This window comes from Camelina sativa, chromosome 16 (genome assembly GCF_030686135.1).
Source record: "Camelina sativa cultivar CO46 ecotype springtype chromosome 16, ASM3068613v1".
NCBI lineage: Eukaryota > Viridiplantae > Streptophyta > Magnoliopsida > Brassicales > Brassicaceae > Camelina > Camelina sativa.
The window spans coordinates 3,147,863-3,174,985 of NC_141895.1; the positions used below are offsets into that span (position 1 = coordinate 3,147,863).

Consider the following 27,123-nt stretch of genomic DNA (forward strand, 5'->3'; position numbering starts at 1 on the left):
TAATGACTAACTTTTAAACCCAACTTTATATAATAAGACTAGATAATTAACATTCACAGTACACATGTCAAAATCTTGTTATTAACTATTTCTAAACATGATACAGTATTTCAAATATGGATAATTAATATTCAGCTGAATTTTCTATGTAAACTAGATTAGGACGGGTTTCTAAATTAATTTTTTCTAACCCATGTAGGAAAAAAAAATAGAAAACAATATCACATATGATGTGAAAAATATAATATTTTTTTTACTTTTAATATAAAAATATTATAAATTAAATAATTAATTTTCGTTTAAGTATTCGTATATCTTCTCAAATACAGTAGAACCTCTATAAATTAATAAAGTCGGGACCATGAAATTTTATTAATTTATAGAGATTTTAATTTATCGATAAATTAATAAAATATTAATTTATGAAGAGGATTTTTTATCAGAAATTCAGAGTTTAGAAGAAATTGCTGCTACTATTTTTCAAGGTGATGATGAAGTCGAAGAAGATATGACGGTACCTTTAGAACCAGTTACACATAAGGAAACAATTATCGCGTCAAGAACTCCCTACAATTTTTGGATGCGATTCGAGAAGACAACACCAGAAGTTTTTGATGTAGTCAGAAAGATTATAGATGCTCTCCAACAAGAATGTAAATTCAAGAACAAACAAAAAACAATAGATTCATATTTCACTAGATTTTCTAAGATATATATATATATATATATATATACTAATTTATTTGATTATTAATTTATGATATTGATGGGACCATATTTTTACATGGGATTTTTGAAAAAGTTATTAATTTATTATTTTATCGAATAGTATCCAAAATTACACTATTTACAACTTGGGACCGGAGAAATTTATTAATTTATAGAGATTATTAATTTACCGAGTATTAACTTATAGAAGTTCTAGTGTATGTAGTTTTTTTATTCTTATGTGAATGAGATTATATTGAATGTGAAAAAATTGTAACATCGGATAGCTCAATAATTTAATAATAGATTGTTCCTAGATTAATCTTTGTGATATACATGTTAATTCATATATGTCTTTTTATTACAAATTTAGCAGCTTTTATTACAAATTGTATATAAATAATACTTTAAAATTTAATCATAAATTTAAGCATACAAAGTTAGACTTTGAAGTCTAAAATATATGTTAAGTATTCATATATAAAATCTAATTTTTTGGCAAAAAAATATATTATAGCTAATATCACATATGACTTATATTTATAGGAAACATCCATAAGATTTAGCTACAGTTTTACAATTTTTTTAAAAGGAGGAATTTCAAATATAGCTCTTTTCAATACCACTTTTTAAATTGAGCTTAAACTATGGAATATGTGTTAAAACCTTATCAATTAGTTGAACATGTGGCTATCATGTTAATTACAGTTTTGACATGTCTCGAGATTTGATGAGATCAGAAGGTCAAATTTTATAAATAAAATTAACAATTTTTCAATAGGATAGAGAAATTTAAGTCATTTTCTGAATTAATGTATATTAAAAAAAAGAGTTTCCCACAGAATTATGTTTATAATTTAATAAATTAAAAATACTTTTAATGTTTTTTATGAATATATAAATAATATTTTTTTACTTATATTGTTTCTTTTTTAGGATAGGTTTAGAACTTTTACATTATTTTGTTTAAAAATATTTATCGATACAATTGACACGTGTTACAATTCTGTTGATAGCTAATTTTGACAACTAAAAATTATATAATAAGATAAACTTTTATATGTACTTTAAAATAGAAAATACAATAATTGGTCCAAATGGGGATAACCAGTACGAAATAATTGATTTGTTGATAGAGACTAAAATTCCAATTCCTATCAAAGGTTAATAAAATATTTTAGAAGCAAATATTTTCGATGATAAATTGAGACACGTGTGTAGATTTAATATATTCTTGAATTTTTTTCCACTGTTTTACCATATTGTTAGATTATGAAATTACCATGATTGTTCTTTATTAAGACTTTGAGAATTGCAAATTTCCTAAAAATAATGAAATGCAGAGAATCTTTGAATAATTTTTTTCTTGATATATGTAAGTAGGTCTTCGGTACCAGAAAAAAATGTTTTAAAGAATCATGAGACAACAAAAAATTATTTAAACAATAATAATTTTTACAATTTTTTTTGTAATCGAGATCATCGATTTCTGAATTTGGAGCTTAATTATACTTTTATGAATTTGGAGTTTAATCATGAAATTAATAAAAGATTTAATGGAAAATTGTTTTATTGTAAATTAAATCGAATTGCTAACTGGTTAAGGGTTTAGAGCTTAACAACATCAATTACATGAATGTCACTGCATTTAATAACATAAACTACGTTTGAAAGAAATAAAAACTATTATATCAACTATATGTCCGAAGTAGAATTCACAGAGTTGATATATACACATCACTTCAACAAAATGAGTATTAATCATTAAATAGTTATATCAAAATATCAATTTATTGATTATATCAAAAAAATCAAATATTTAATTTATAATAATTGAATTTAGCTTTTTTAGCAAAAATAAAGAAGATGGTAGAGATTATTTTGACGTCAAAATAACCAAACAAGTTTATATGAATGTAGTCTTACTTATTTGCAGGTTTATGTGAATGTTATTTATTTATTTACTCTTAGTTCATATTATTTTCATTACATGTATTTTAGAATTTTTTTGATACATTACCTATAATAAATAGAATATGAGAAAGTGTATATGTGATTGGTTGATATTCCATTGAAAAACCAATCATGTATGAATTAACATTTTATTTTAATTTTTATGTTATAACTAGATGGATATTCGTGATACAGATTTCAAGCCTTCGAAAACTTCACGTCAATCATTTGAATTTTTAAAATTGAGTTGTAATAGGTTAAGGTCAGCATTTTGTAAGACCAATCATATTTTAGCTTAAGTATTAATAATGATTTTTGCATGAAAAAAAAAATCATGTGAAAGTTTAATTCCACATACTTTACAAATCACAAAACTCATCATGTCAATATTAGTATATTAACAAAAAAAAAAAAAAAAATGATGTCACAAGTAACACAAAAGACACAATTCGATAACCGGGAAATTAGATGTCAAAATCAAATGGTTGAACCTTCATTCATGAATTGATGTAGATTATAGTGAATTAGAGTTCCAAGGATAATATTTTTTGTTGACTTGTTTCCTAATGTGGAGAATATTATTTGTTGAATACTTGAATTGATTCCTAGCTAATGTATTTTGACACAATATGTGTGATATGCTTATTCATTTCACTTTTCATGTATATATAACCTTGAATGTATGGTTTTAGTTACATATCTTCTATTTATATATATGATTAAGCTATCAAAATTCTTTAGAACGAAAAGTCAAATTGTCTTGTCGTAAGTTCAAAACATTCTAATTTATACAACAAAATCCAACTATTATATAGTCTCTAAATTATATATATTTTTCCGAGAGACTATTCATATCGTTTTTTTGGTTGCTCCATAGGAACGAGAAAGTTAGAAGGTTGTAAACTTGTAATGTATGCATCCTTTCAAAAAAAAAAAAAACTTGATGAAATGTACTTACAATCACAAAATGCATCTGAAATGTGATTAAACATGCTATAATCTTGACGGTGCATTCATAAACTATAATGTCTTAAGCAGTTTTCAATATATCTTAACCAATTTTTTTTCATACAACCTCGAGTCTGTTCAAATCCTTTACTTGTGAATACTCACTCTGAAGATCTTTCCCTTCTTCCATCATCATCTTAACCATTGCTACCCTATCAAGAATCTTATCCACTGCAATGTCAAAAGCATCTTTGATCTTCTCCGGTCCAACCAATCCCGGTTTAGTGTATATTATCTTGGGTATAATCTTCACAACCTCGTTTCTCATCCTCGTAATGCGCTCCTTATCAATCATACCCAAGACGTTTTTGAGACTAACCGTTCCATTTTTCATTTCTTTCTCCGGTATGTAAACCGAGTATTTGGTATAATCCTTAGGGAAATACCAAATATATTGGTTATAACCCGAACCAGGGGTAAAGAAAACCGGTATACAACCAGCCAAAATCGAATCAAAAATCGATCTCCGAGTATACGAATCTCCCGAAGGTTGTAAACAGAAAACCGAATTTTCAAACACCTCCATAATCTTAACCGGATTATCGCAGTCATTAACATTACAGTTAAGAAAATTGCATTTACCGTGAGATGCAAGGCACTGCTCTATGATCTTCCCTCTTATAGATCCACCCAAATTAGGCCTTGGACCTCCAACAAACGAAAACAAATATTTCCTCTTCACCCTCTTCACGTTCCTCTGCCATCTCCAAATCTGGGTGAAGCTCTTTGGATGGAAATAAGTCGGATAAGGAATCGCAAACTCGTTAGCCCAAGCAGTTGTTTCTATACCTAACATTGTCATGTTTGCGAATTCTGGTAACAGCATCAGATTGCTTCCCCAATCTGAATCTTCATCGCGACCCCTCCTGAAATCCCAAGCTATCCGTCCGGTTACAAAGAAGTGATCTCGACCGTGCATATTTCCCCATTCGGGCTTCTCTCTTAGCCATTGAGCCAGCTTTATCCCTAATTCGTCTCTCACCGTTATGTTGTACCCCCAGAGATGACGGCTCACGTCGAACCCCGCGTAGAAGGGGACGTAGACCGCTGAGGCTAGAGACGAGTCGTTGGTCAAACACTCGTAGTGTTTCATCCTCTCTCGGAAGATAACCGCGAGCAAGAATTGGTTCGTTGAGTACCAAGAACCGGTTTTCACGGTTAAGACTTTTGCTGTGGTGTTATCGGACTCCGAAACCTGTGGACCGAGCCCGGAATTGACCATGAATGGACACATATCGAACCATTTGATGAGTGGACGACAGTCTTTGATAATGTCGTCGTTGAATTTGCTTGGAAGATTGTGCATATAAATGTACCTTCCGGCGCAAGTATCTGTTTCTTCTTCTTCCTTAGGCTGTTTTGCTCTGATTCCATCTCTCTCATCCGCATTTATGGTGCGAGTTAGAGTTTGATTATGTGAAGCAGCGATAGAGATGAAGAAGTTGTTTACTTGATGAGTGATGATTTTGAGATTTGTTTCGATCAAATCTATTTTATTGATTTGAAACAGAACGAAAAGACAGAACACAAACGCAGCTAAGATGACAACCCAAAGCTTTGGAACTTGTTTCTTCATCTTCTTTCTTTTTACTTGTGACAATACATTTGGTATTACTTTTATCAGATCTAACATTAAAAATATGTGATCTCAAGAAAAAGGAAAATTAATATATATTTTTTAATTACATTTCCAAACAAAGTAATAGATATTTGACCATATATGATGAACTGAATTCAAAGGATTATACTCAAATGCATTACTCTTTTTGAAAACAAAGTTTCCATGTTGGACACGCAAAGATGATTCACATATGTCAAGGAGATATCTCAACTCTTTTAGCCAACTGTACTCCACAAATAATAATTAGAAAATAATATGACTATTAGGAAACTTTTATACTAAATATTCACATATGATTCACATTAACTTTTTTTTTTGGGTACAGAAAAGTAAACGATACAAGCTTTTTAATTTGTATCAAAAAGATATTAATCTTTGGGTACAAATGTTAATTCATTGTTTTGGTAAGAAATATAAATCTCCTCTTAATTTTCTGATTAATTAGTTAAGGTAAGCTTTTCTATCTTTTATTAAGAAAACTGTGTTTGTGAAAAACATTTCCATTAACTGTTAATTTTCTACCTTACTGGCACAATTAGCTAAATTTCTTTGATGCGAATTTTTTAGCTAAAGTGTATTTAACTAATACGGTTCAATTCGCCTCTGTACCCCAAGATTAACCTTACCAATTGGTAATCTGATAAAGTAGTACCAAATGTATTGTCACAAGTCAAGTGAGACCAAAAGATTAACAATGTTAAATCTATTGAGTGCTTCCCGTACTATTTGGTAATCTGTAATGTACCCTTCGAGCATGACCGGCTCTAAGACTCATTATCGGTCATACTAATAAAAATGTCTCTAAAATAAAATTTTAAAACATCCCATAATTTGAGGATATGAAATGTCTCTGCTTAGACATTAATTCTTCTGTTCAAACATCTAAAGACATCATTATTTCTTTTTTTTTTCATTTTTTTTTTCATTTTTAAAGACATAATGATGTTAAACAATAGTGATGGCGAAAATGATAACAATGACTATGGTCGTTGCAGTGGTGGTGGTGATGGTGGTGGTGGTAGCGGTGATAATATACCCTAAGAGATACAATATAGGCAACCAAGCAAACAAGTTAAACGCATGGAACACAAAATATATATGAGAAAAATAAGTGAATAACCATTGGCCAATATAAAAAGACTAAAGATGATATCAGTGAAGGACACACGCACATGTAATATATAGAATATTTTTTTTACAACACCTTAATAAAATAGTATAGCACAAAACTAAATAGTATAGAATGAAACATTTTTCTTAAAATATATTGATAATACTGGTAATGATGGTATGAAGTGAAATAAAAAATTATGAAACAAGCCGTTTCATAAGAAATATACAACATATGAAATTTAACATACCGAAATTAACAATTTCTGAAGAAATTACACTATATGCAACATAGAGAACCCAAACTATCGAATTAAGAGCATACTAAAATTAGGTTACAAGAAAAATAAATTAATAGTAGAATATATATATTTTAAGAAAATGTAATAGAATATTATTGTATTCTATATAGGATAGTAGAATAAATAATTACATTATTTTAGTTACTTATTGAGTTAAAGTTGTTCAATTAAAAAAATCAAATAAAAATATAAAAGAAAATGTTTATTTTTAAATAAGATTGTGAATTCCAAATAATTTGTGTAAATAGATTTATGAGAATTTCCCTAGATTTTATTGTAAAGTATAAATGAACAAATAAGAGATAAACAAAAAAATGAGAAAAATAAAGGAAGAAAAAAAAAGAAAATGAGGAGGGGATGCACGTGAGAGAGGGTGTGTTTAGTTATTCATAATGTCATATGAGCAAAACTATCATTATTATAGAAAATATAAAAAATATTATAGGGTGATGATTAGAATGGTTAATGGATTAATTAAAGTTTTTTTGTTGGTTACTTCTGCCAATTTCCCTACATTTTATGGTCCTTGTTCAATTTTTTCAAATATGCACCCTAATTACATATAAAAATAATAATCGGGCCTTTAAATTAATACATGTTAATTAATTTTAAAAAGATTTAATGCAAATGCACTCTTCACACATATATAGGACGCTACCCTTGAGATGGTAGTTCTTCTAAATATGCATATTGGTATGTTCGAGTAAATATAATCAGAATTGACATTTTGTCCGGCATCAGGGATTTGATATCATATTAGACTATGCGCTTCTAACTCAAAACCAATAAACAATAAGTCCATATATCATATACATGTTAGTCACTATACTGTAGATTTGCACTCTATAATATTTTTAATATATATTGCCCCTAAGAAATTTATGTAGTTGTCAGATCCATGGCATCTTGAACTCTCTTAAGAACCCTAGCCACTGTAATTTCAAACGCATCTTCAATCTTTTCCGGTCCAACCTCCCCCGATTTTGTATAGATTATCTTTGGTATAATCTTCTCAACCTCACTCCTCATCTTCAAAATCCTCTCTTCACCAATACCAGCCAACAAATTATCAATACTAACCTTCCCATTTTTCACATCTTTCTCCGAAATGTAAACCGAATACTTTGTATGGTCCTTTGGAAAATACCACTTGTACTGGTTATAAACCGAATCCGGGCTAAAGAGAACCGGTATACAACCCGCTAAAATCGAATCAAATGTCGATCTCCGAGTAGGCGTATCTCCTGGTGGTTGTAAGCAGAACACCGAATCCTGAAACACCTCCATTACCTTGAGCGGATCACTACAGTCTTTACTCGATGTATCACAATCAAGAAATTTGCATCTTCCTTGTGACGCAAGGCACTGTCTTATAATCTCTCCTCTTATAGATTCCTTCAATTCAGGCCGATTAGCTCCTGCAAAGGAGAAAAGGTGTCGTCTTCTTGTCATCTTCACTTGCCTTTGCCATCTCTTAACCTCGGTTCGGCTCTTTGGATGGAAGTAAGTTGGATAAGGGACCGCAAACTCGTTGCTCCAAGAATTTGTCTCAATGGATAACATCGTTATGTTCTCGAATTCAGGCAATCGCATCAGTTTGTTTCCCCAGTCTGAATCTTGATCAGAAACCCTTCTAAAATCCCTACCAACACGTCCCGTGACAAAGAAGTGATCTCTTCCGTCCATTTTTCTCCACTCTGGTCTCTCCCTAAGCCATCGAGCCAGATCTTCAGCAAGTTCGTCTCTGAGCTTCACGTTATATCCCCAAAAGCGTCTCACATCGAATCCAGCATAGAACGGGACGAAAACAGCAGAAGAGAGGGAAGAATCATTGGTCAAACACTCGTAGTGTCTCATTTTCTCTCGGAAGATAACCTCGAGCATGAATTGGTTCGTTGAGTACCAAGAATCAGTTTCGATGGTTAAAACTCGAGTGGTATGGTTATGATCGTCCTCCAAGATCCGTGGACCAAAACCAGAGTTAACAAGGTACTTACACTTATTGCGTAATTCGATGTATGCTTCACAGTTCTTGATCAGATCGTCGTTGAATCTGCTGGGAAGACTGTGGATATACACATACCTTCCGGTGCAAGTGTCTGTTCCTCCTTGTTTATCATTCACAGTGATATTTGGGTTATATTTGTCGGAAAGAAAGAGAATGGTTGCGATTTGATTGATGTGAAGCAAAAGGAGCATAGAGAACAAAGGTGTAGGTAAGATTTCTATCAAAAGCTTTGGAGCTCGTTTCTTCACAACCTTTTTCATTTTTGGATTGAATTTTTCCATTGTCTCACTTTGATTACAGAGAAAAATGGAGAAAAGAAAGGTGTACTACTTTATGAAGAAGATACGATAAAAAAACAAGTCAAATTGATTATTACAGAAAAATAAAAGATTATTCTTCTACTTGGTGGATATAGGAATTTTTAATTTGTTATCTCTGTGTATCAGTTTGTTTTAAATATAAGTGCTATGATCTTAGCAAAGTCAATTTAATGGATAAAGGGAGAGAATACAAATAAGTTAATGTACTTTCCTATTTTTTTTGTTTTTAAATTAAAATATAGGCATTACAGTATTACACCATCAGCATGTGTCAGTCTGTCATATAAAATGACACATTCCACTTGTCCTAATATTTTAAAGGATTATAAATTATTGAGATGATTAGTGCTATATTACGCAGTGAAACACGTTTGATACAAAACTCAAATGCTTTTAAAGACCATAGACACTTTTACAAAGAAAATTAAAGAAAGACCATAGAGACTTGGCAATTACTCCATTTAGTTTACATACATACTTGGGATGTATTATATGACCATAGTATTAATATGAAAATTAATTTGCGCGTTTGTCATGGCCTCGAAGATCTTTTTAGATGAAAATAAATATATGATCACGCGTAGTTGAAGTCAACCAAATAAAATTAAAATGACACTAAAATTTAGATTGTAATAAAAACGAAAAGTACCTAACACAAGATCGTAGTTGAACTTGAAACCAATTGCAAATGACAAGCAGTATCAAAGTTCAAAGATCTGTTTTTTCTCTGCTTTTTGCCTTACAACAGAAACCAATAAAACCAACAACAAATTCCAACTAATTTTAAAAAGAGAATACAATTATGAAGCGTAATCAAAGGCTTGTGGAGGTTGTGGCTCGTCATCTACGGCCATAGCCGAGGCTGTGGTTCCTTGTGCAGCAGCTGCTGCACCGGTTGCAGGAGAAGCTGTTGAAGTTGGTGCATCGGTCAGGGAGAGAACCTCTGGCTCGTGTTGACGCAAATCTTTGAGAAGAACGAAACCTGATGGCGCTAGCTTCACTGGTACGTATCTGCTGTCTTCAAGTAACTTTATGTATTTCTCTTGAGCTGGGACTACTCGAGCTGGGTTCACTAAAATCTCAAACGCTGGCTCTGGCTCAGCAGCTTTCTTCTCGACTGTTGCTGTGCTATCGACCTGACGGTTCACGGAGACAAGACTTTAAAAACACAGCTGGTCCAAATACACAATAAAGACGAAAGAGACAGAAATCTAGGGATGTTCAGTCCCGATAAACTGAACAGCCAAAAAATACATCTGAAACAAACCTGAAACTAATACCATAACTATTCCAATCTGATCTTAAAACCGTGACTTAGATTAAACCACCCTATAGAATTCATCAACTTGATACTTCAAAATGTATAACGTGTGCACACAAAAAGAAGAGAACATCTGATGTCTAGTGATTATGAGACTAATCAGGCAATCAATCACAGAAGCTACTAGACGAGACTAGAAATTGATAACATTACCTGCATAGAGTCTCCTTCCTTCTCAGTTGATGCTTTTCCTTTTCCAGATCCACTTTCACTGACGGACTTTTCGGCACCGGATGTTTTTTCAGCAATAGCTTTCTGCTCTGCGTCTTTCTTAGCCCTAGCTTTGGCTTTAACTGAGGTTGAGAGAACAGCAGTTGGGAGTTTGACGGCGGTATTGGCTGTAGGAACCGTGGTAGGTTTTGGGTACTCAAACAAAGATGGTTTTGCATGTGACATGAACTCAAACTTTGGGACTTTAAGGTCGTAGTTCAAACCAATGAAAGCGGTTGGTGAGAAGGCCAAACTAATGAAATAGATCAGTGGGTACCAGTACCAAAACTGGCTGAAGACCGCAAGGCCAATAACAGCAGTGACTTTGTCATGTTTGGTCTTAGAGAGCAGTCTTATAGTAACGTTCCTACCACCAGCATCGAGGATACCAGAGGCCAAAATCGCTCCCATCTTGCTCATTGTATCTTCGTGCTTGTCGAGTATGATCTTCTCAAGTTGGCGCCTACAAAACATAATAAAATTCTCAGTCTCCCAAGATATTCTCTGCCTCCCAATGCTGAAGAAAAAAGATTAATACTAACCTAAATGCTCCAGCACGAGAATCGCTTGCTTCACTAATTTGAACCATCACCATGGCCATTGCAATCAAAGCACCTTGACGAACAAAGTCAACAACATCTGATGTAAGTGGCTCCAACAAGGATATGGCTTCGCTGAGGCCAGTGCCTGCACAAGAAATACCCACTGCAAGAGCCGCACCATAGCGAACATGTGGATTGTACGACTCAGAAAGCAGAGATACAATACGGGGAGTCTACAGTTTAAAAAAAAAATCATCAGAATCCATTAGGGAAGGTACGCGAACACAAAAATAATGGAAGCACTAAAGAAATGGAAGTTAGTGGTCGCAAGTAAAGGAACATCAGAAACTGACCTGCTCTGGATCAGAGTACAAGACAAATCCAAGTGCCAGAACAGCGGTTCTCCTAACATCATCACTGACATCAGATACAGCAAAGTGCAGCAATTGTCGAATTGCCTTGTTGTTTGCAGTTCCACTGTAAGCCAATGCCAATGCATACATCCCACCGTAACGAATGATAGGATCCTGATCTCTAGTCATCTGCTCAATTAAGGTATCTGCTCCTTCTTCTCTTCCGTATACCGTAAGAGCTATTCCTAGAGCCAATCCCCTAAAAACGCATTCCAGATGCTGATTAGTGAAAAAACAAAGGCAAGATACCATGCACCCTCTTCACCATAATTTCCTCAAGACTTTACATTACCTGATTATCTTCTCATGCTGTGTCTCATGAGCATAAGCGAGCATCTCACTTGCCTTTTCAGTGGCAGTTCCAACCAATAATAAACCCATGCTGATGCCAGCAGCTTCACCAGCAACTGCACTGTCAGTATAAAGCACGCTTTTGACATCATCATATATCTCTTCATCAGCTGTCCCAAGAGCTGACAAGCCAAGACCTAAGCAAGCTCCATGTTGAATGACCTGTATCCATATTTTCCCAATATATATTAATTCTCTTAACAAAGAGGCTGCCATGGAAAATAAGAGGCTATATTTAAGTAAGATATTAATTAATCACCTCAACATTGGTGCTGCGTAGGCTATCACGTAGAAATTGCTTGATTCCTTCACCATGATTAGCATGAATAAGGCCCAGAGCATATAAGGCACCTCCTTCGGAATAAGGACTACCACCACCACCTGCTCCTCCCTGAGGCAAGTATGGAGCCATCAATGACCTACCCTGTTGCAAGTGACCTCTGTGAATAACACCTAATCCCGCTGTGGCACTAAATTTAGCCCAATTGGTTGCCCTGCTTAGCCAATCCTGTCAATTCAAATAAGAAAAAAAATGAAAAGAAAGTTAAATACAGTAACCCACACAGACAGTCAAACTCAAACATACAGAAATATTAGAGTGGAAATATATAATTTACCAAATTCTCTCTAAGGAAAGTGTCCACTGTAGTTCCAGCATGCATAATGGCATTAGCATATATTGTAGCACTGTGGCATACACTATTTCGCATCTCTACAGACTGTTTAATTGTCTTCAGTATCAGCAGGTCCGATCTACAGAAAGACAAAATTATTAATGGGCCAAATCAGGACTTCCTGGAATAAACAACTTTAGAAGAAATAAAGTATCTTGTTTCAAGATCTCAAAACTTCAACAGACACTTACTTGTTGTGGCTGTAAAGAAACTGAAGTGTCAGCTGAATAGATGTCTCTCCGGATAAAATTCCCTTGATCTTTGTTAATCTCTCAGCATATGTAGCATCAACTGGATCTGTCTCGTGCACAATTGTCTGAGCTGGAGTTTCATCCGCCATCTGAACATCCCCCGAAGGATTCTCATATGGGGCAGTAGTAGTTTCAACAGTCTGAGTTGCTTCTACAGGACGTGTTTTGGGAGCAGGAAGGCCATCTCTAACACTCAAGAGAAAGGCCTGGTGCTCGTTCTCTACAAGATCAAACGCAATTTGCAATGCCAATAAAGCATCATCCTTGCTCGCCGAACGAAGAAGCTTCTCCAATATGATTGCAACACCTTGTGGTTCATCCAAAAACATGAGGCATTGACAAATGCTCAAATAATCAGGAGAAGGCAGCTTCTGGTAGACTTTAACAAGTAAACTAAGCACCTGAAAGAAGAGACAAGGATATGTCATAACCTTTTGAAATGAAGCAAACTAAACAGCCTAGACTACATGGCCAACAAAAAGGAACTTTTATCATCCCGGCATTGACTCATCTTATATAGGTATCAATGAAGAAACAGGACTTTCAGTTACAGCTTAAGAAAGAAAGGACGCTAGCATACATGAGACTGGAAGATGTAACATAAAAACTAAATGATCACGATATCTTCCAGATGAGGCAAAAACTAGACCGTTCTTAACTTCTAATCAATCAATAGAATCAGACCATCAAATTTCTCAGGTCTGAGAACATCAGTCTCACCTCATGTCTATACTCTCTGCGGTTAACAAAGGAATGAGAAACATTGATGCAGTATGATAAAGTTCCCTGAACATTATCACTCTTAGTGATAGCTTCTTCCAACTTATCCAATCTCCGACATTCAATCGCAATGCCCATGGCTTGTTGATACTTCCCATCACTGATGCATCTGCAGATGGAAAACCATGTAAGAACTAGGAACAATTGAAGCACTAAGAAGACAGAGCATTAGATGCATAGGCATTCCATACTTTCCAAGCATTCTTTCGACAATCGCCTCTAGCCTGGGATCAATGTCCACCATCTCATTCGACTCAACTGCCTTTGATCTGAGACTGGCATATTCATCTATTGCTTTGGCTGAAAACATAACAGAAGAATCTAATGAGTATACATTCATTTATACTCGAATAGTCATCAATCATTTATCCTATCATTTTCCAGTATTATACTACTCAAAAAGGCAGAAAACAATATCTGGATGTGCAAACTTCAAGACTATTTTTAAGATAATAAGTCGTGCAAGTTCCATATGCTTTTCTTGCATTGAGTCAAGTTAATATGATAAGCAATTTGTAGTCAACAGTTACTCTAGCTAGAGTCTACAGACAGAGAACAGCATAAAGAGAGTAAACGCAGCAACAAACTTCTTAAAATTCTCACCTAGAAGCGTATGAACATAATCAGAATCCTCCGAAACATCAAATAAGGGCCCAGCTCCAAGGGCATAGGACAACGAATCATTAAGCTCGCCCAAGTAATAGAAAACCTGTAAAAATACAACCAGGGTCATCAACAAAAACATATCTTGTAATACAATCATATAACGTAATTAGAAAAAGGTCCCGCCCCAAACTTCTACCACTATCCACCAGCTCATAAGGAAAAAAATAATCATAATGTGTTCAGAACAACAATTACACATTCCTCCACCAACATATATCAAACATTAACTACAACCAGACACCACTTCAGTTTAAAAATCGCTAAATCGCACCTTAGAGACCAGCAACGCAGCAAGCTGTCTTTGATGCTGATCAAATTCTTCATCTTCATATAAACTCTCACTGCAAACAAAAACAAAAATATCGCTTCAGTCAAGCTATCACGCAGTACAAATCATTAAAGAGATCTAGCAAGTAACAGTATCATAAAACCTACGAATTGTGCCAGGACAGCCTCTACAACTTTAAGTACTACCCCTAGCAAGTAAGATGATGAAGCAAAAAGGAATCCAAGCCTTTACATTACATCAGTGAAAGAGCATTACCATGTCCAGGAAGAAGTTAGATCTTTATGACAGAAAAAACCGCTAGTTGCTAAACTAGAATATCAATTGCACATTCATAATCTACAAAGACCACTACAGAACTTGCTAAAGCTAGTCATACCTAAGAAAACACTTCCCTTTCTTATCCTACCCATTAATTCACATCGCCACAATCCATGCCGACCAAAATATTTGAACTTTAATTCACAAATCGATAAATCCTAAGCACAAAGAGAGCTCAAGCAATCCAAATCCAATAATCTTCTCCCGAATAACCCAGAAATCAAAAACAGATCAAATTGGAAAACAAAACCCTAAATCTCAAAGCGGAAACCACAAAAATAGGGTTTAAGAGAGAATTTACATGATGGGAACACTAGTGGAGATCTCGGGCCAGAATTGGTCAACCAAATTGTTGAGATAAGAGAGGGCATGAAGCTTCAAAGCAGGATGAGGCTCGTTGAGCATTGCTAGTAACCCTCCAGCTGAACTAACCATGGGTGTCGCCATTGATGAAGAACACTAAATCGAAATTTGAAAACCCTAACAGAAAGCAAATCAGATGACGAAAGAATCGAACTTTCGATGAGACCCGTCTTGAATCGAACTACTGGATTTGAAAGGAGTGTTTTTTGAGTTTATGGGACGAAAGAAAAAATAAAAGCAGGGGATTTGTGAAAAGAAAATATTCAGGGACTTGAATGCAAACTACGAATATTTATAGACTTACCGAACAAGTCAGGATATTAGAAACTACCCCGAATGTATAACTTCCTTACGATATAGTCTCAAAGTTTTGTGTTATTTTGTATGGATCCCAATATTGTTTAGATTCACGAAAAAGCCCAATTGCTTTTACAAAATTGATTGGTAGTTTCCTGACCTTGCTATTTGTTTCAGTAATATATTCAACTTTTTAGTACAGTACAATGAGAATGGTGGTAAGAATCATTACTTTTTCTTTTATATGTTTTCAATTTAATATGTAAAATTTATTAATATTATTTTCTAACACTATGAATAGTTGGTTGGTACGCTCCAAACCGGACTAAAATCGGACAAATCCACTATTTTTCTACCATTCACACCCTTATTTGATATATTTCATACTAACTTCGAACCAAGTCCAAACCAATAAAACATATATTAGTATGGAGGGAACAGTAATTCCATACAAAAATATAACTATCTATCTGCTTTTTTTTTTGTTTATTTTAAAAATAGTCTCCATGATACAGTTTTTATCATACCAAATTATTAATGCATATTGTTTAGTATAGAGGGTATGGACCAATCATTTAAAACCTAAATAACAATTTTTTTAAGTGATGGAATAAGATACGATGATCTTAAAAAGTACAACTATTACGTTCTCTGAAACATGTCATCCTCAAAAAAAAAAAATTAAATTAAATTGGTGACCATAGCCTTTTGCTTAATCCGCTTGTTTTTTGAATCGATCATGATGCATCGTGATCGTATGATTGTTATTTAGGCCAAGGTGAAACAATAGTTTCTACCAAACGAATCCGGTCATGCAATATTGCAATTTTCTAATCATCCGTTAAACTACCAACACCAGATAATATATACACAATTTATATATAAGCTTTAGAGAAAGAAGTTAAAAAAGGTCCATAATAAATATGGTAAGTTGGTATGAAGCAGCACCATAATAATTTTGAAAAAAGAATTCTTAGACCATAATAATTAAATTTATTGCACACATCAGTCACCTACCAATCTTGAATGAAAAAAAGGCAGAATTAGAGAGCCACAACCGCAACATTTGCACTGCCCACCTACTCCACCCACCCCAACCGACCAGAAATAGAAAACTATACCAGACCATTGAGCACATCGGTTCAAATATTTGGTACAATGTTTCCAAAATTCGTCAGGTGAATACCATAAGGCCAAAATTGAACAAGGATTAGTTTACAGATTATGTGTGGATAAATAAATTCACATTCCTATTTCACTAAACCGGTTTTCATACCAACCGAAGCTCATAATCCAATTCCTTAGTGAACAAACCAAACTAAACCGGAATTCCAACTGTTTCATCAAATTGGTCCTTAACTCAACAACTCTCTCTCTCTCTCTCGCTCCTTGTATAAAGTTTTTAGCTTTGAATCTCTCTATTTTGTATAAAGCTTTTAGCTTTAAAATCACAGTGTCAGGTTTCTTTTGGTGGGTCTATTCTCTAGTAGACAAAAGAATCAAAACAAACAATGGGAGACGAAGCAAAGATCTTCACACTTTCACAAGTTTCAGAGCATAATCAACCTCAGGACTGTTGGCTTGTCATCAATGGAAAGGTTCTTTCTTCTTTCTCCTTGTTCTCACCCTCTCAAATAAGAGATCTCGTGCTTTTTAAAAATGCCACCTTTTTTGTGTTTGCATGAGATTAAGCTTTTGAAGTCTTTAGATTTGTATGTCGGAATGATATGTTTTTTAGATGGGAAGAGTGGAAAAAGTTTGTAGCTATTAAACATATGCTAAAGATTTTAGTTCTATTGATCTATTTATTAATTGAAAAGTTTCAAGTTTGGAATTGAAGATGGAGAAATGTAGACATAGCTCTTCTTTTCCTATAGAGTACTTATACTTAAACCAAACAAATATGTTTGATTTCTTATACACTGACCTCTCTTGCCTCTTGGAATGGATTACTGACACGTGTCGATCACTATTTTCCATTGAAGCTTGATCATTTTGGTTTGTAATGATTAAACTTGTTAAGGAATCTGTTAGATACACCCTTGAGCCTCCCTTGATAGTGAAATTGTATCTTGTTTTCCTCATTGATTGGTTTGTGAGATCAGTAGCATATAAGAAAGTTTGATACTTTCAACCTGTTGGTATGTATGTTCCATGAGTAGCTTCTGTTTCTTTTCATTTTTTCGGAGTTTTAACTATATACATTGAAAAAATCCTTTATTATGTTCAGAAACCTCCAAATCTACCTTTAGGCATGGTTGCTGAGAGTACATTGTTTCAAGTATCCCTCCCTCTTTCTGTTCCTACTGTTTGCTTATTCGAGTTATATGCACACGGACACATCGCCATTACCATTTCTTGTATCTTATATTAGAATCATAAGCCTTATAAGTTCATTATTGTTTTAAACTTCTTGTTTTAACTAGAAATCTTCAAACATTTGCTAAAATGCAGGTGTACAATGTGACCAAATTCCTTGAAGACCATCCCGGTGGGGATGATGTTCTCTTGTCTTCAACAGGTCTGTATAAACACACACTATCACCCTGCTCTCCCAGCGCTTGATTCTTAAACGCCGAATTCACTTAGTGGTGGAGTATGTTTTGATCCTTCTACTCTTTTCAGGTAAGGATGCAACGGATGATTTTGAGGACGTGGGTCACAGCGAAAGCGCAAGAGAGATGATGGAGCAGTACTACGTAGGCGAGATTGATAAGACAACAATCCCAAAGAAAGTCAAATACACACCTCCTAAACAGCCTCACTACAATCAAGACAAGACCTCTGAGTTCATTATCAAGATCCTCCAGTTCCTCGTACCCCTTGCCATTCTCGGTTTAGCAGTCGGGATTCGCATATACACCAAATCAGGGTAGGCTTCGCCTTTTTTCTGAGCATTACTACCATATATCTTAAATATATAGAGAGAAAGATTTAAGTCTTTTGAAAAGACAAATCTCAAAGCCCTCTCCCTTTGTTCTTGTCTCTGTTTCCCATATTTTGTTGTTTGAATGTGTTTTCTTGGACAATTTCTTTAATATTATGATGTAACGGCATATGAAGTACAGTCTTGTTGGTGGTTTTGTTTTGCCTCATGCAGCTAATGACATCTCTCATCTATAATGAAACCGAAGTTATGACTTATGAGCTGTTTTGAAAGTCTAATTTAGTATTGTTTGAGATCATACAATCTTTAGATAAAAAAATGTAGCCGAGAGAAGTATCTAAGCAAGGGTATGATCTTAGTAGTAACTTGAGAGCACGCTTAAACAACTTTGCAAAAAAGGAGAAACAACAAAAACAACAGATTACGAATTCCGAAGAGAAAGAGACGTTTTAAATTTGGCAGTTACTTGATAGAGTGTGTGGCAGTTAGTGACTTGAGAGCTCACTAAACCATATCCCAACACGAAGAATCAAAAAACACCTTCTGCAACCGTGGGACCCTTCCTTTGTACCTCTTTACACCGCTTTGGCCGCAACTCGCAACCACAGACACAAAGTTCGATACTTGTAACTTCGAGAGCAATAAATTTCATATTTAAGCTGCATTGGATTGGACTGTATTCTGTGGCAAGTTGACAACTGTAGACTGTTCCAAAACGTTGTCGTGTGTAGGCTCAAATCAATACAAATCACAAAACGAATCTTGTGACAAGTAAAAACGCGACGAAGTTTGCGATGATTGATCAAAAAAAGACGATCACCATACTAATGATGATCATCATGATATGTAGTGGGCACGAATTACAAATTTACGATTATATAGTGGGCACAAAATTCACAGAAGTGGAAAGTACAATGGACTCACCACAAGAGAGAGAGAAAAAGAGAAAGAGAATCTTTTTTCGAACACTTTTGCTCTTTCTTATGTATTTCCCCATTTTCCGACGCTTTTCATCAGAGACAGAGAGAGAGAGAGAGATTGGGAGAGAGCTGTGAAGAGAGAGAGAAATCAGAGTTAGGGTTGAGAAGATGAGTGCTCTGTGGGGTCTTTCGTCTCTTCTCTCTCTCTGTCTCTTTTTTTTTTTATTTTTTTTTTCTCTCTTTTTTTTTTGTGTGTGTTTTGAAAAAAGAAATATTTAATATTTTTTTCAGGTGGCTGCTTCTTCACTACTGTGAGTAATGTACACTGTACTTTGCTTATTTATTTCTTTTTAATTACTTTTATTATTTTCGGAAAATTTTATAATTTAGAACTTGAGTGTAATCATTTAGATATTTATAAATAGAAATGATGACGTATTTTGTTGTTATTTATTATAATAATGTTAAAAAAAATTGAGTTAGTTCGGTTCAAATATGTGTCACAAGTCACACAACGTTAAGAAAGATGGAACGGTTACGCAACCTAAAATTAATACGAGGATCGTCATTTCAGTGTAGGTTTAAAACGTTTTAATTCTAATTTGGAAGGTCAACTTCTACTTCTAGTGCTTATTAGACTTACCAACTTTCACAAAGTTAATTAATTGTTTTCTGCTAATTGCATTTGCGTGGATTGGATAATTGTAGCTTTTTTTTTTTTTTTTTTTTTTTTTTCTTTTGTCGGCTAATTGTAGCTTAAGATAGTGATATACAACTAGCATTTTGTATGAAATTATGAATACCAAATTAATTGAATTTAAATGAATACAAGACTTTCGGAACAGAGAATTAGATTGATCTTCTTTGGGATTTGATATTGAGAATCTTCTTGACTCCTAGATTAAAGATGGAATATCAAAGTTCAAGCAGTTCCGAAAAATATGAATAAGAGTAGGAGGAGTCTAGGAGATATCTTATTATCGTGTAAAGGTTTGAGTAGGTAATATTGATTGAGAAACTAAAGATAGATTAAGTTAATGTTTCATTCAACCACTCTACTGTTACACACAAAAAAAATAAACAAAACGAAATAAGTTCATGTCCAAGAAAAAAAAAGTACATTTATTTTTGTTTTTCAAGTTAAGACGTGTTTGTATATTGTAAAACAGACACAAACGTAACCGTGCTTTTTACTTCTGCTTCTGTTTCACATTTCCGTTTACGGTTTCATCTTATAGTATAAAATAGAAATGTGAGTTTTTTTCTTTCTTAAAACAACTCTATATTTCGAAAATGTTAAAAGTTCAGTAAACAAATAACCCTTTGAGATAAAAGATAAAGTTCCTAATTAAAGCCTAAGCAGGTAAAACTCATCCTTAATCCCCGAAGTTCTAATTTACTTGGTAATGGTATAGTTTCGATATGTATGTTAAGAGCTTTGTTGTATTCATCATCTTAAAGTAAAGTGTAATTATAAGCTAATCGTAGAGAGCCAGAGACCTTAGAATAAGCATTTAGTTGAGTGTAAGAAAAGAAATTATTCAACAATTTAGTCGGTTTAGGAGAATACTTACATCTCTCTCTTACTCCCTCTGAACACTACTAAAAGATCACAGCAACAAAGAAAAGAGAAATCCCAAAATAAGTAGGATCTTATAGCCAAGGTTCGAATTATCACAAGTCCCTTTTTTTTTTTGTCATAAACAAACCCATTCAAAAAAAAAAAAAAAAAACTCAACTTATTGGCGTAAATATTAAAGAAAGAATTAGACTCAAAAAAAGTCCTGAGCTCTCTCGTATTTTTCTTTTTTCTTTTTCGAGAACATCGAAATAATTCTACTTCCAAATCTTTACGGATTTGTCATGACTTGCAGACGCCATCATTCCCGTCGAATGCGACTGAGCCAAGGCAGAGATCACACACTCGTGAGCCGCTATCGTCATACATTTGTTCTCCATTGTGTTCCACAGCTCCAGTGTCTGTCACAAGATTCGTTTTACCAAAGTCAAATCAATTGAGAGGTAAAACTCATATCATCACGCAGGTGAACATAGAGACTACTGGATATTCTATGACACAGATTGGTGTTGTTCATGGGGACATAGATTACTATACCTGGTAGCCACCAACGACCAAGAGATTGGGAAAGCTAGGGTGAAAAACAACAGAGTGGAACTTGTTTCCACTGTTACAAAGCTCGTGGATGCAATCTGCTGAACTCAGTGACCATATTTTTACAGCGTCTTCACTAACAGAAGCTACCAAATCACCGTTTGGGCTCCAACAAACAGAATGTACATTTGTGGAATGTCCCTGACAGATCAAAAGTAATAAAACCATGAGATACAAAAAGAATTAAGATTGATGGAGTCTATGAGTAACAATGATGGTTAACAATATGCCCAAAGGCATCCAACAAGAAAACACACTAGTCTTGGAAGATTCAAAGTATTGAAAGTAGAAAACAAAGTATTTTATGTGGATTACCCCAGGGGAAATCAAAATCATCAAAAATATAATCTTCAGCTGTACCTTAAACATGTGGATCCGTTTGTTATTACTTTCAACATCAAAAATTGACACAATATTCTCGGATGCTGCAGCCAACAATTGTCCTGTTCTTGGCTGGAACCGTACTTGCGTGCTAGCCCCCTGTGCTTTGAAAATTTAACGATTTAGCAAACAGAGTTTCAATTCGCAGAGAAACCATACAAAGGATCAGGGGCTTGCCTTTGTAGCACGAACACAAGAAGCGTTGATGTCCCAAAAACGAATATCATTGTTACTATCACAAGAGCATAAAAGCTCGGTTTTCTTAGGATGAAAATCAAGGGACATAACAGGTGCAGCATGACCCGAAATTGTTCGTAGGAAGTAACCAGGCTGCACAAATTGGTAATTGTTAGTCACAGCTGAACACGAAAAAAGGTAACAAATATAAAGAGACATATATTATTATTATACATCAGAAGCATCCCAGATCTTGATAGTTTTGTCAAATGATGACGTTGCCAGCTGAGTTGAATTAGGTCTGAACCGAACATCTGTGATGATATGACCATGTTCTTCCGGCGTGCTCTCAACATGTAGTGTTTCCATGTTCCAAATAAATACCTACTGACAAAAAGAAATTTGCATCCACATTAACTGTTTTTAACCAAACGAAAAGTTACCAATTCTATAAATGTTTTAGGGTCATGCAGGTTTATAAGCAAACCGCATCTCCGAAATTAAGATGCTGCACCTTTTTATCATGTCCAGCGCTAGCCAACAATTTCCCATCAGAAGAGAAGTTACAGCATATGACCTTACTGGCACTTTTTCTTATAGAACTAACCTCATTGAAACTGAAAGCTGACACTAGAAAGAGGAACCTGTTAGTATATATATATATCAACTACAAGTGGCCTGTTTATCATTGGGGGGTTAGAATACCTTTTGAAGTTTCGGTATGCTCAGAAGGGTTCCGCTTTAGGGTGCCAAACAAGCTTCCACCATCTCCATCATCTTGGGACAAAAATGATTCTACGTTATCTTCTAGGGCTCCCACATCTCCAAACTGTTCCATGTCATCCTGCAGCTATTAATTCTTATCATAAGAAAGCTGAAAGAAACACGGCGCCATAGTCTATGCAAAATATACATAAGCCGCTAAGAAATTTCTTTCACACAACACAACTGCATGCTGCAGCCAGATGTTATTAGAACAAAACTAGATTGTTGATATCATTCTTCTAAGAAATTAAGAAACATACCAGTTGATTTGCTGATGATGCGAGACCACCAATCCCATCAGAACCATACATCATTGGTCCTTTTGGCATGCTATTCACATGGTGCATGTTACCAGTTATAGCAACTCCATCAACAGGGGTATGTGTTGAAGGAGTCGACGGCTGCGAGTTGGATGGGCCAACTGTGTTTCCTGTCCCTGTACTGTTAGCAGGACCAGAAGAGGAAGGCCCTTTTCTTTTGCGGTTGTTCTATCGAAGACACAAAAATGAAGTTGTGGCTCAATCATCTTAGACAATGAAGAATATATTAAGTTGGTTCAAACCACATGACTGAAGGGGGTCTAAGACTTGTGGGGTTGGATCCACAAATTAGTACCTGTTGTGATTGCTGGGATAGTAAGTGATCTTGTTGCTGGGAAGAAGATTGTTGTACTGGAGGCATGCTGATATGCTATAGACCAACGGATAAACAACAGAAAAATGGAATCAGAAAAAACATTTGACTGATAAAAATGTTAGCAGTGAAGTCCTCACGTTTGGCAGTAAACAGATAAGTTTTCTCGATTGATGGGAGCAAGTGATTAACAAGAAGAAACAAAATTCTGATCCCTACATAGATCTACATTATGATAACACAAACACATTTATCTTACAGATTCTCAAATGAAAAGTAACAGCAGTTACACGATACCCAAAAGAGTAAATTTTGAAGCATATAACAGGCGAGCAAGTATCGGAAATGATCCAACTTCACCATCTAACCGAACAAAGAAAATTTGAGATGTTTAATGTGGAACGTTCTCTCTGCTACCCGAAAAAGATGATAGAATGCCACTGCATCTAACAGGGATATGCATTTTTTGGTGATTTGAGAAGAAGTCTCACCTTTGACGAACTTGATTGCATTGGGGACCCTATAGATCCATCATTTGCAATTTGTTGTCCATCTTTCGGATTTAGGTTTCCTCTAGGTAATCCTGTAAACCTTCGAGGGTCCATGTCACCATACATGGGTGAATTAGTCATATTTCCTTGCGCTTGAACCTGAGCCAAGATCTGTTGTTGTTGTTGCTGCTGCGGCGAGAGCTGAAATTGACTTTGATTTTGTAGAAAAGATTTCTGAACCTGAGGCCCACCTAAACCTGGTCGAATTTGCTCGATGCCCTGTCACATTTGTCAAGAAACTTAGCAAAATCTGAGCTTGTAATGACAAACAAATAAATTCAGAGAAGAAACACAGTGACTTACAGTTAATGGCCACCCCTTCAAAGGTAGACCACTCACTCCAGGGTTTAATCCTTCACAAGGGAAAAACACAACAGCATAAGAATTGATCTAACAAATTGTAAGCAAAAGGTTCTCATGAGGCCATTAGCATATCACACCCACTGTAATTTATCATAACTTTTCACATAAGGGATACGTTAATTTTGGAGTCCACAGTCAAATTGAAGGCATGCTACCAGTATTGACCAAAATTATCTTTTAGGTGAGCATATACTCCAGTATGCATTACACTGATAAATTTACCTGCACCCCCCATCCCAGGCTTTGATTGCAGAATTCCCTGGCCATACACTGTAGAAGGATCCACTGGCAGTTGTCTCGGAGATGTACCCAGATTGACTTCACTTTTGATTTCCTGCACGTACAAGAGATTCAGATGCACACCCAAAATATATGATCGGAGACTTGTCTGCTAGAAGATTTGAACAGTCATAAAGTAAGGTGCTCAAGTAGTAGTTACAGTGGGTTGCTGAGTACGCGACTGAATTTGCTGCAGCGCTGCCGAAACACCTCCTTGATGATTGCCTTGGACCATCTGACTGTTTTTACAGAATGAGAAGGGGTCAACGGTGTGAGGACAGGAAAAACGACAGCAAAAAAAAAAAAGCTGAGCCAATTTACCCATGATGGTTTGTAGCTGATTTAAGAAGGGCCATCCTTGCATCAAGGTGGGGTTGGGATGTCTCAGAGTTCATTGGATTTGGTTGCTTCATACGTTCCTCGTACATTTTTGCAGCCAAAGCACTAGCATTTGACTGTCCAATCATCCCTTCAGAACCAATAGCATTCATTGGACCCCCAAGAGAAGGGTGATTAGGTTCTCTACGTTGCATATGAGCTTGTCGCATTAACTGAAGTTGCTGAATTTGCATTTGCTGCTCCTTCGCTTTACCTTGTTGTGCCTAAAATTCCAGAGCCACTGGTCAGTTATTAAAGTGGAAACTAAAGGGTAATAAACAAAAAAAAGAAGAGCATATCTCCCTTGATGGGAGTAGGAAGCCACCTCAATATAAGCAGCAGCAGGCTCTGAATGTTTCTCATTTGTCCTTGCAATGAAGATATCCCAGAACACAGACCACCACTCAAAAAGAAACCCTCCAGGTGCATCAATTGCTACATCATCATTCACACAGCAACAATCCAAAGAGTTAATCAGTAACTTAGCCTAGATTGACAGAAGAACAAAGAAAACAATAACATAACAAAAAACTCAAAATGAAGTAAGGATTTTTAAGTGGAACAAGAAAGAAATATTATTACCAACTGGATCAGGTGAAACCTTCCCTTCAGTCATAAACGACTTTGCAGTATTGTGAAGTTTCTTCTTCACCAAATAATCATATATATAAACGTCAAGCCTACAAAAACCCAAACACATGAAAGTAAGAAGAACAAAAAAAAAAGAACAAGAAATCTGGGAATTGAACAAAATAAGCTCTAATTAAAACACACAAAAATCGCTTACATCTTGTCAGCTTCCCAATTACTCTGCGCCATAGCTTCAGCCCAATATCTCGAGCTATATATAAGTAAGAATACAAAAATTGAGTCAAATTTTTTCAATCCAAAAAGCAAATAAAAATGATCTGAACTCAGAATTTTTCGATAGTTTCAATAAACAAAACAAACCTGAAAAAGCCCAAAACAAACAAAAGCAAAGCAGATTCCAGGTAGATCAGAGAACCCTAATTCGATCTTCAAATATTCCAGTAACTTCAAAGATCAAGCATTGCTACTACTACTACAACATACAAATAAAATAAAAAAATCAATCAATCAGGTTTAAATTACTTGTAAGCGAACACGACTACTACTACTTTGGGAAAATTCGTCGAATTGATAAAAGAACGTAATCGAATTCATACATGACGGATCACAATTCAAAAAAAAAAAAAAAAAGGATTCTAGGGTTCTTGAGAGATTACAGTGAATTGTTGTAATCAGCTGTAACTTAAGAGTAAATCGATCATGAAACAGCTGGAAGAGAGAGAGAGAGAGAGAGAGAGAAAGAGATCAGAATCAGATTGAGAAGAGTTTCGTAAAAGAGATCAGAGATACTTAAAAAAAAAAATGAATGTTAAAAAAAAAAACTTCTATGTTTGGTTTGATGCTTTTAGGATACCATGAATAAAAATGTTTATTAACGGGCCTCAATATTTGTGTTTAAATGGGCTTATTATTGGGCCTTTAGTTGACTTCATCCTAAAGTCAACTCGAAGACGGGGCTGAAATAAAACAAAATTATTGTTTGAAAGTTGAAACCGTCAATGTAGTTAGAAGAAAGTTAAAGAAGCTGTTGGGGACACTCAAATTTTATGTAGCATTTATGGAGTAAGAATAGAATAATAACAACACATTTTAGAACAAGTCCCGAGCTTAGTAAACTAATGACGATTATTATAAAGATCACATGGTATGGTAGGACGACAAAACAAAATGGTCCATATTCCATATACTTATATAGACTCATGCATCAATAATACACATCATTCCACCGTCTTTAATCTATCTAGTTATTGCTCTATAAGAAGGTCAATAATATATATGTACACTTACAGACCGCCATATTTTATCTTTTAGCTAGTTATAGCTTTATTAGAAGTTCAACAAGAAAACTTGCGCGAAATACTAGTTAAATCTTTGTATATTGCGGTGAGATTCGAACTTATATAAACCGATCAACTGGATATGTTTTACGAATCTTATCCAAAATGCTAAGAGCGAGAGAGAGACAGAGAGAGAAAAAAAAAACTAATTATAACTTGTGGTCGGTAACCAAAAGATTGCAT

At 34.8% G+C, this 27,123-nt stretch overlaps 4 protein-coding genes and 1 pseudogene across 16 annotated transcripts; 1 reads left to right on the plus strand and 4 right to left on the minus strand.

Moving 5' to 3' along the window:
- Positions 1-3,563: 3,563 nt before the first annotated feature.
- On the minus strand, positions 3,564-5,297 carry LOC104749590 (putative xyloglucan galactosyltransferase GT12). Its single transcript, XM_010471250.3, has one exon. It carries the CDS (start codon positions 5,243-5,245, stop codon positions 3,728-3,730), a length of 1,518 nt encoding a protein of 505 aa, XP_010469552.1. The 5' UTR covers positions 5,246-5,297; the 3' UTR covers positions 3,564-3,727.
- Positions 5,298-7,401: 2,104 nt separating this feature from the next.
- LOC104753305 (putative xyloglucan galactosyltransferase GT13 pseudogene) lies at positions 7,402-9,024 on the minus strand (annotated as a pseudogene). The gene has a single exon (XR_015585357.1). The product of XR_015585357.1 is annotated as a putative xyloglucan galactosyltransferase GT13 pseudogene (transcript).
- A 605-nt stretch (positions 9,025-9,629) lies between these two features.
- LOC104749591 (26S proteasome non-ATPase regulatory subunit 1 homolog A) lies at positions 9,630-15,541 on the minus strand. The gene is made up of 13 exons (XM_010471251.3): positions 15,147-15,541; positions 14,510-14,579; positions 14,176-14,281; positions 13,764-13,872; positions 13,513-13,681; positions 12,733-13,193; positions 12,485-12,620; positions 12,127-12,375; positions 11,809-12,029; positions 11,457-11,715; positions 11,104-11,336; positions 10,505-11,024; positions 9,630-10,166 (listed from the first exon to the last, which is right to left on the minus strand). Exons 1-13 carry the CDS (start codon positions 15,290-15,292, stop codon positions 9,831-9,833), a joined length of 3,015 nt encoding a protein of 1,004 aa, XP_010469553.1. The 5' UTR covers positions 15,293-15,541; the 3' UTR covers positions 9,630-9,830.
- Positions 15,542-16,836: 1,295 nt separating this feature from the next.
- On the plus strand, positions 16,837-18,647 carry LOC104749592 (cytochrome b5). Its single transcript, XM_010471252.3, has 3 exons — positions 16,837-17,103; positions 17,960-18,026; positions 18,131-18,647. The coding sequence occupies exons 1-3, from the start codon at positions 17,017-17,019 to the stop codon at positions 18,379-18,381; spliced, it is 405 nt and encodes a 134-aa protein (XP_010469554.1). The 5' UTR covers positions 16,837-17,016; the 3' UTR covers positions 18,382-18,647.
- A 2,166-nt stretch (positions 18,648-20,813) lies between these two features.
- On the minus strand, positions 20,814-26,479 carry LOC104749593 (transcriptional corepressor LEUNIG_HOMOLOG). Of its 12 annotated transcripts, none has more exons than XM_010471258.3 (19): positions 26,260-26,479; positions 25,964-26,075; positions 25,800-25,853; positions 25,595-25,692; positions 25,338-25,447; positions 24,956-25,236; positions 24,795-24,873; positions 24,578-24,689; positions 24,296-24,345; positions 23,933-24,211; positions 23,424-23,498; positions 23,069-23,296; positions 22,749-22,887; positions 22,558-22,667; positions 22,278-22,427; positions 22,044-22,196; positions 21,846-21,965; positions 21,429-21,626; positions 20,814-21,292 (listed from the first exon to the last, which is right to left on the minus strand). In XM_010471258.3, the coding sequence occupies exons 3-19, from the start codon at positions 25,829-25,831 to the stop codon at positions 21,149-21,151; spliced, it is 2,358 nt and encodes a 785-aa protein (XP_010469560.2). In that variant the 5' UTR covers positions 25,832-25,853; positions 25,964-26,075; positions 26,260-26,479; the 3' UTR covers positions 20,814-21,148. The 12 variants fall into 12 exon arrangements, with proteins under 12 accessions (XP_010469560.2, XP_010469558.2, XP_010469555.2 ...); XM_010471256.3 differs by having other exon boundaries at positions 22,749-22,893; positions 26,260-26,469; XM_010471253.3 differs by having other exon boundaries at positions 22,558-22,673; positions 22,749-22,893; positions 26,260-26,463.
- Positions 26,480-27,123: the final 644 nt, after the last annotated feature.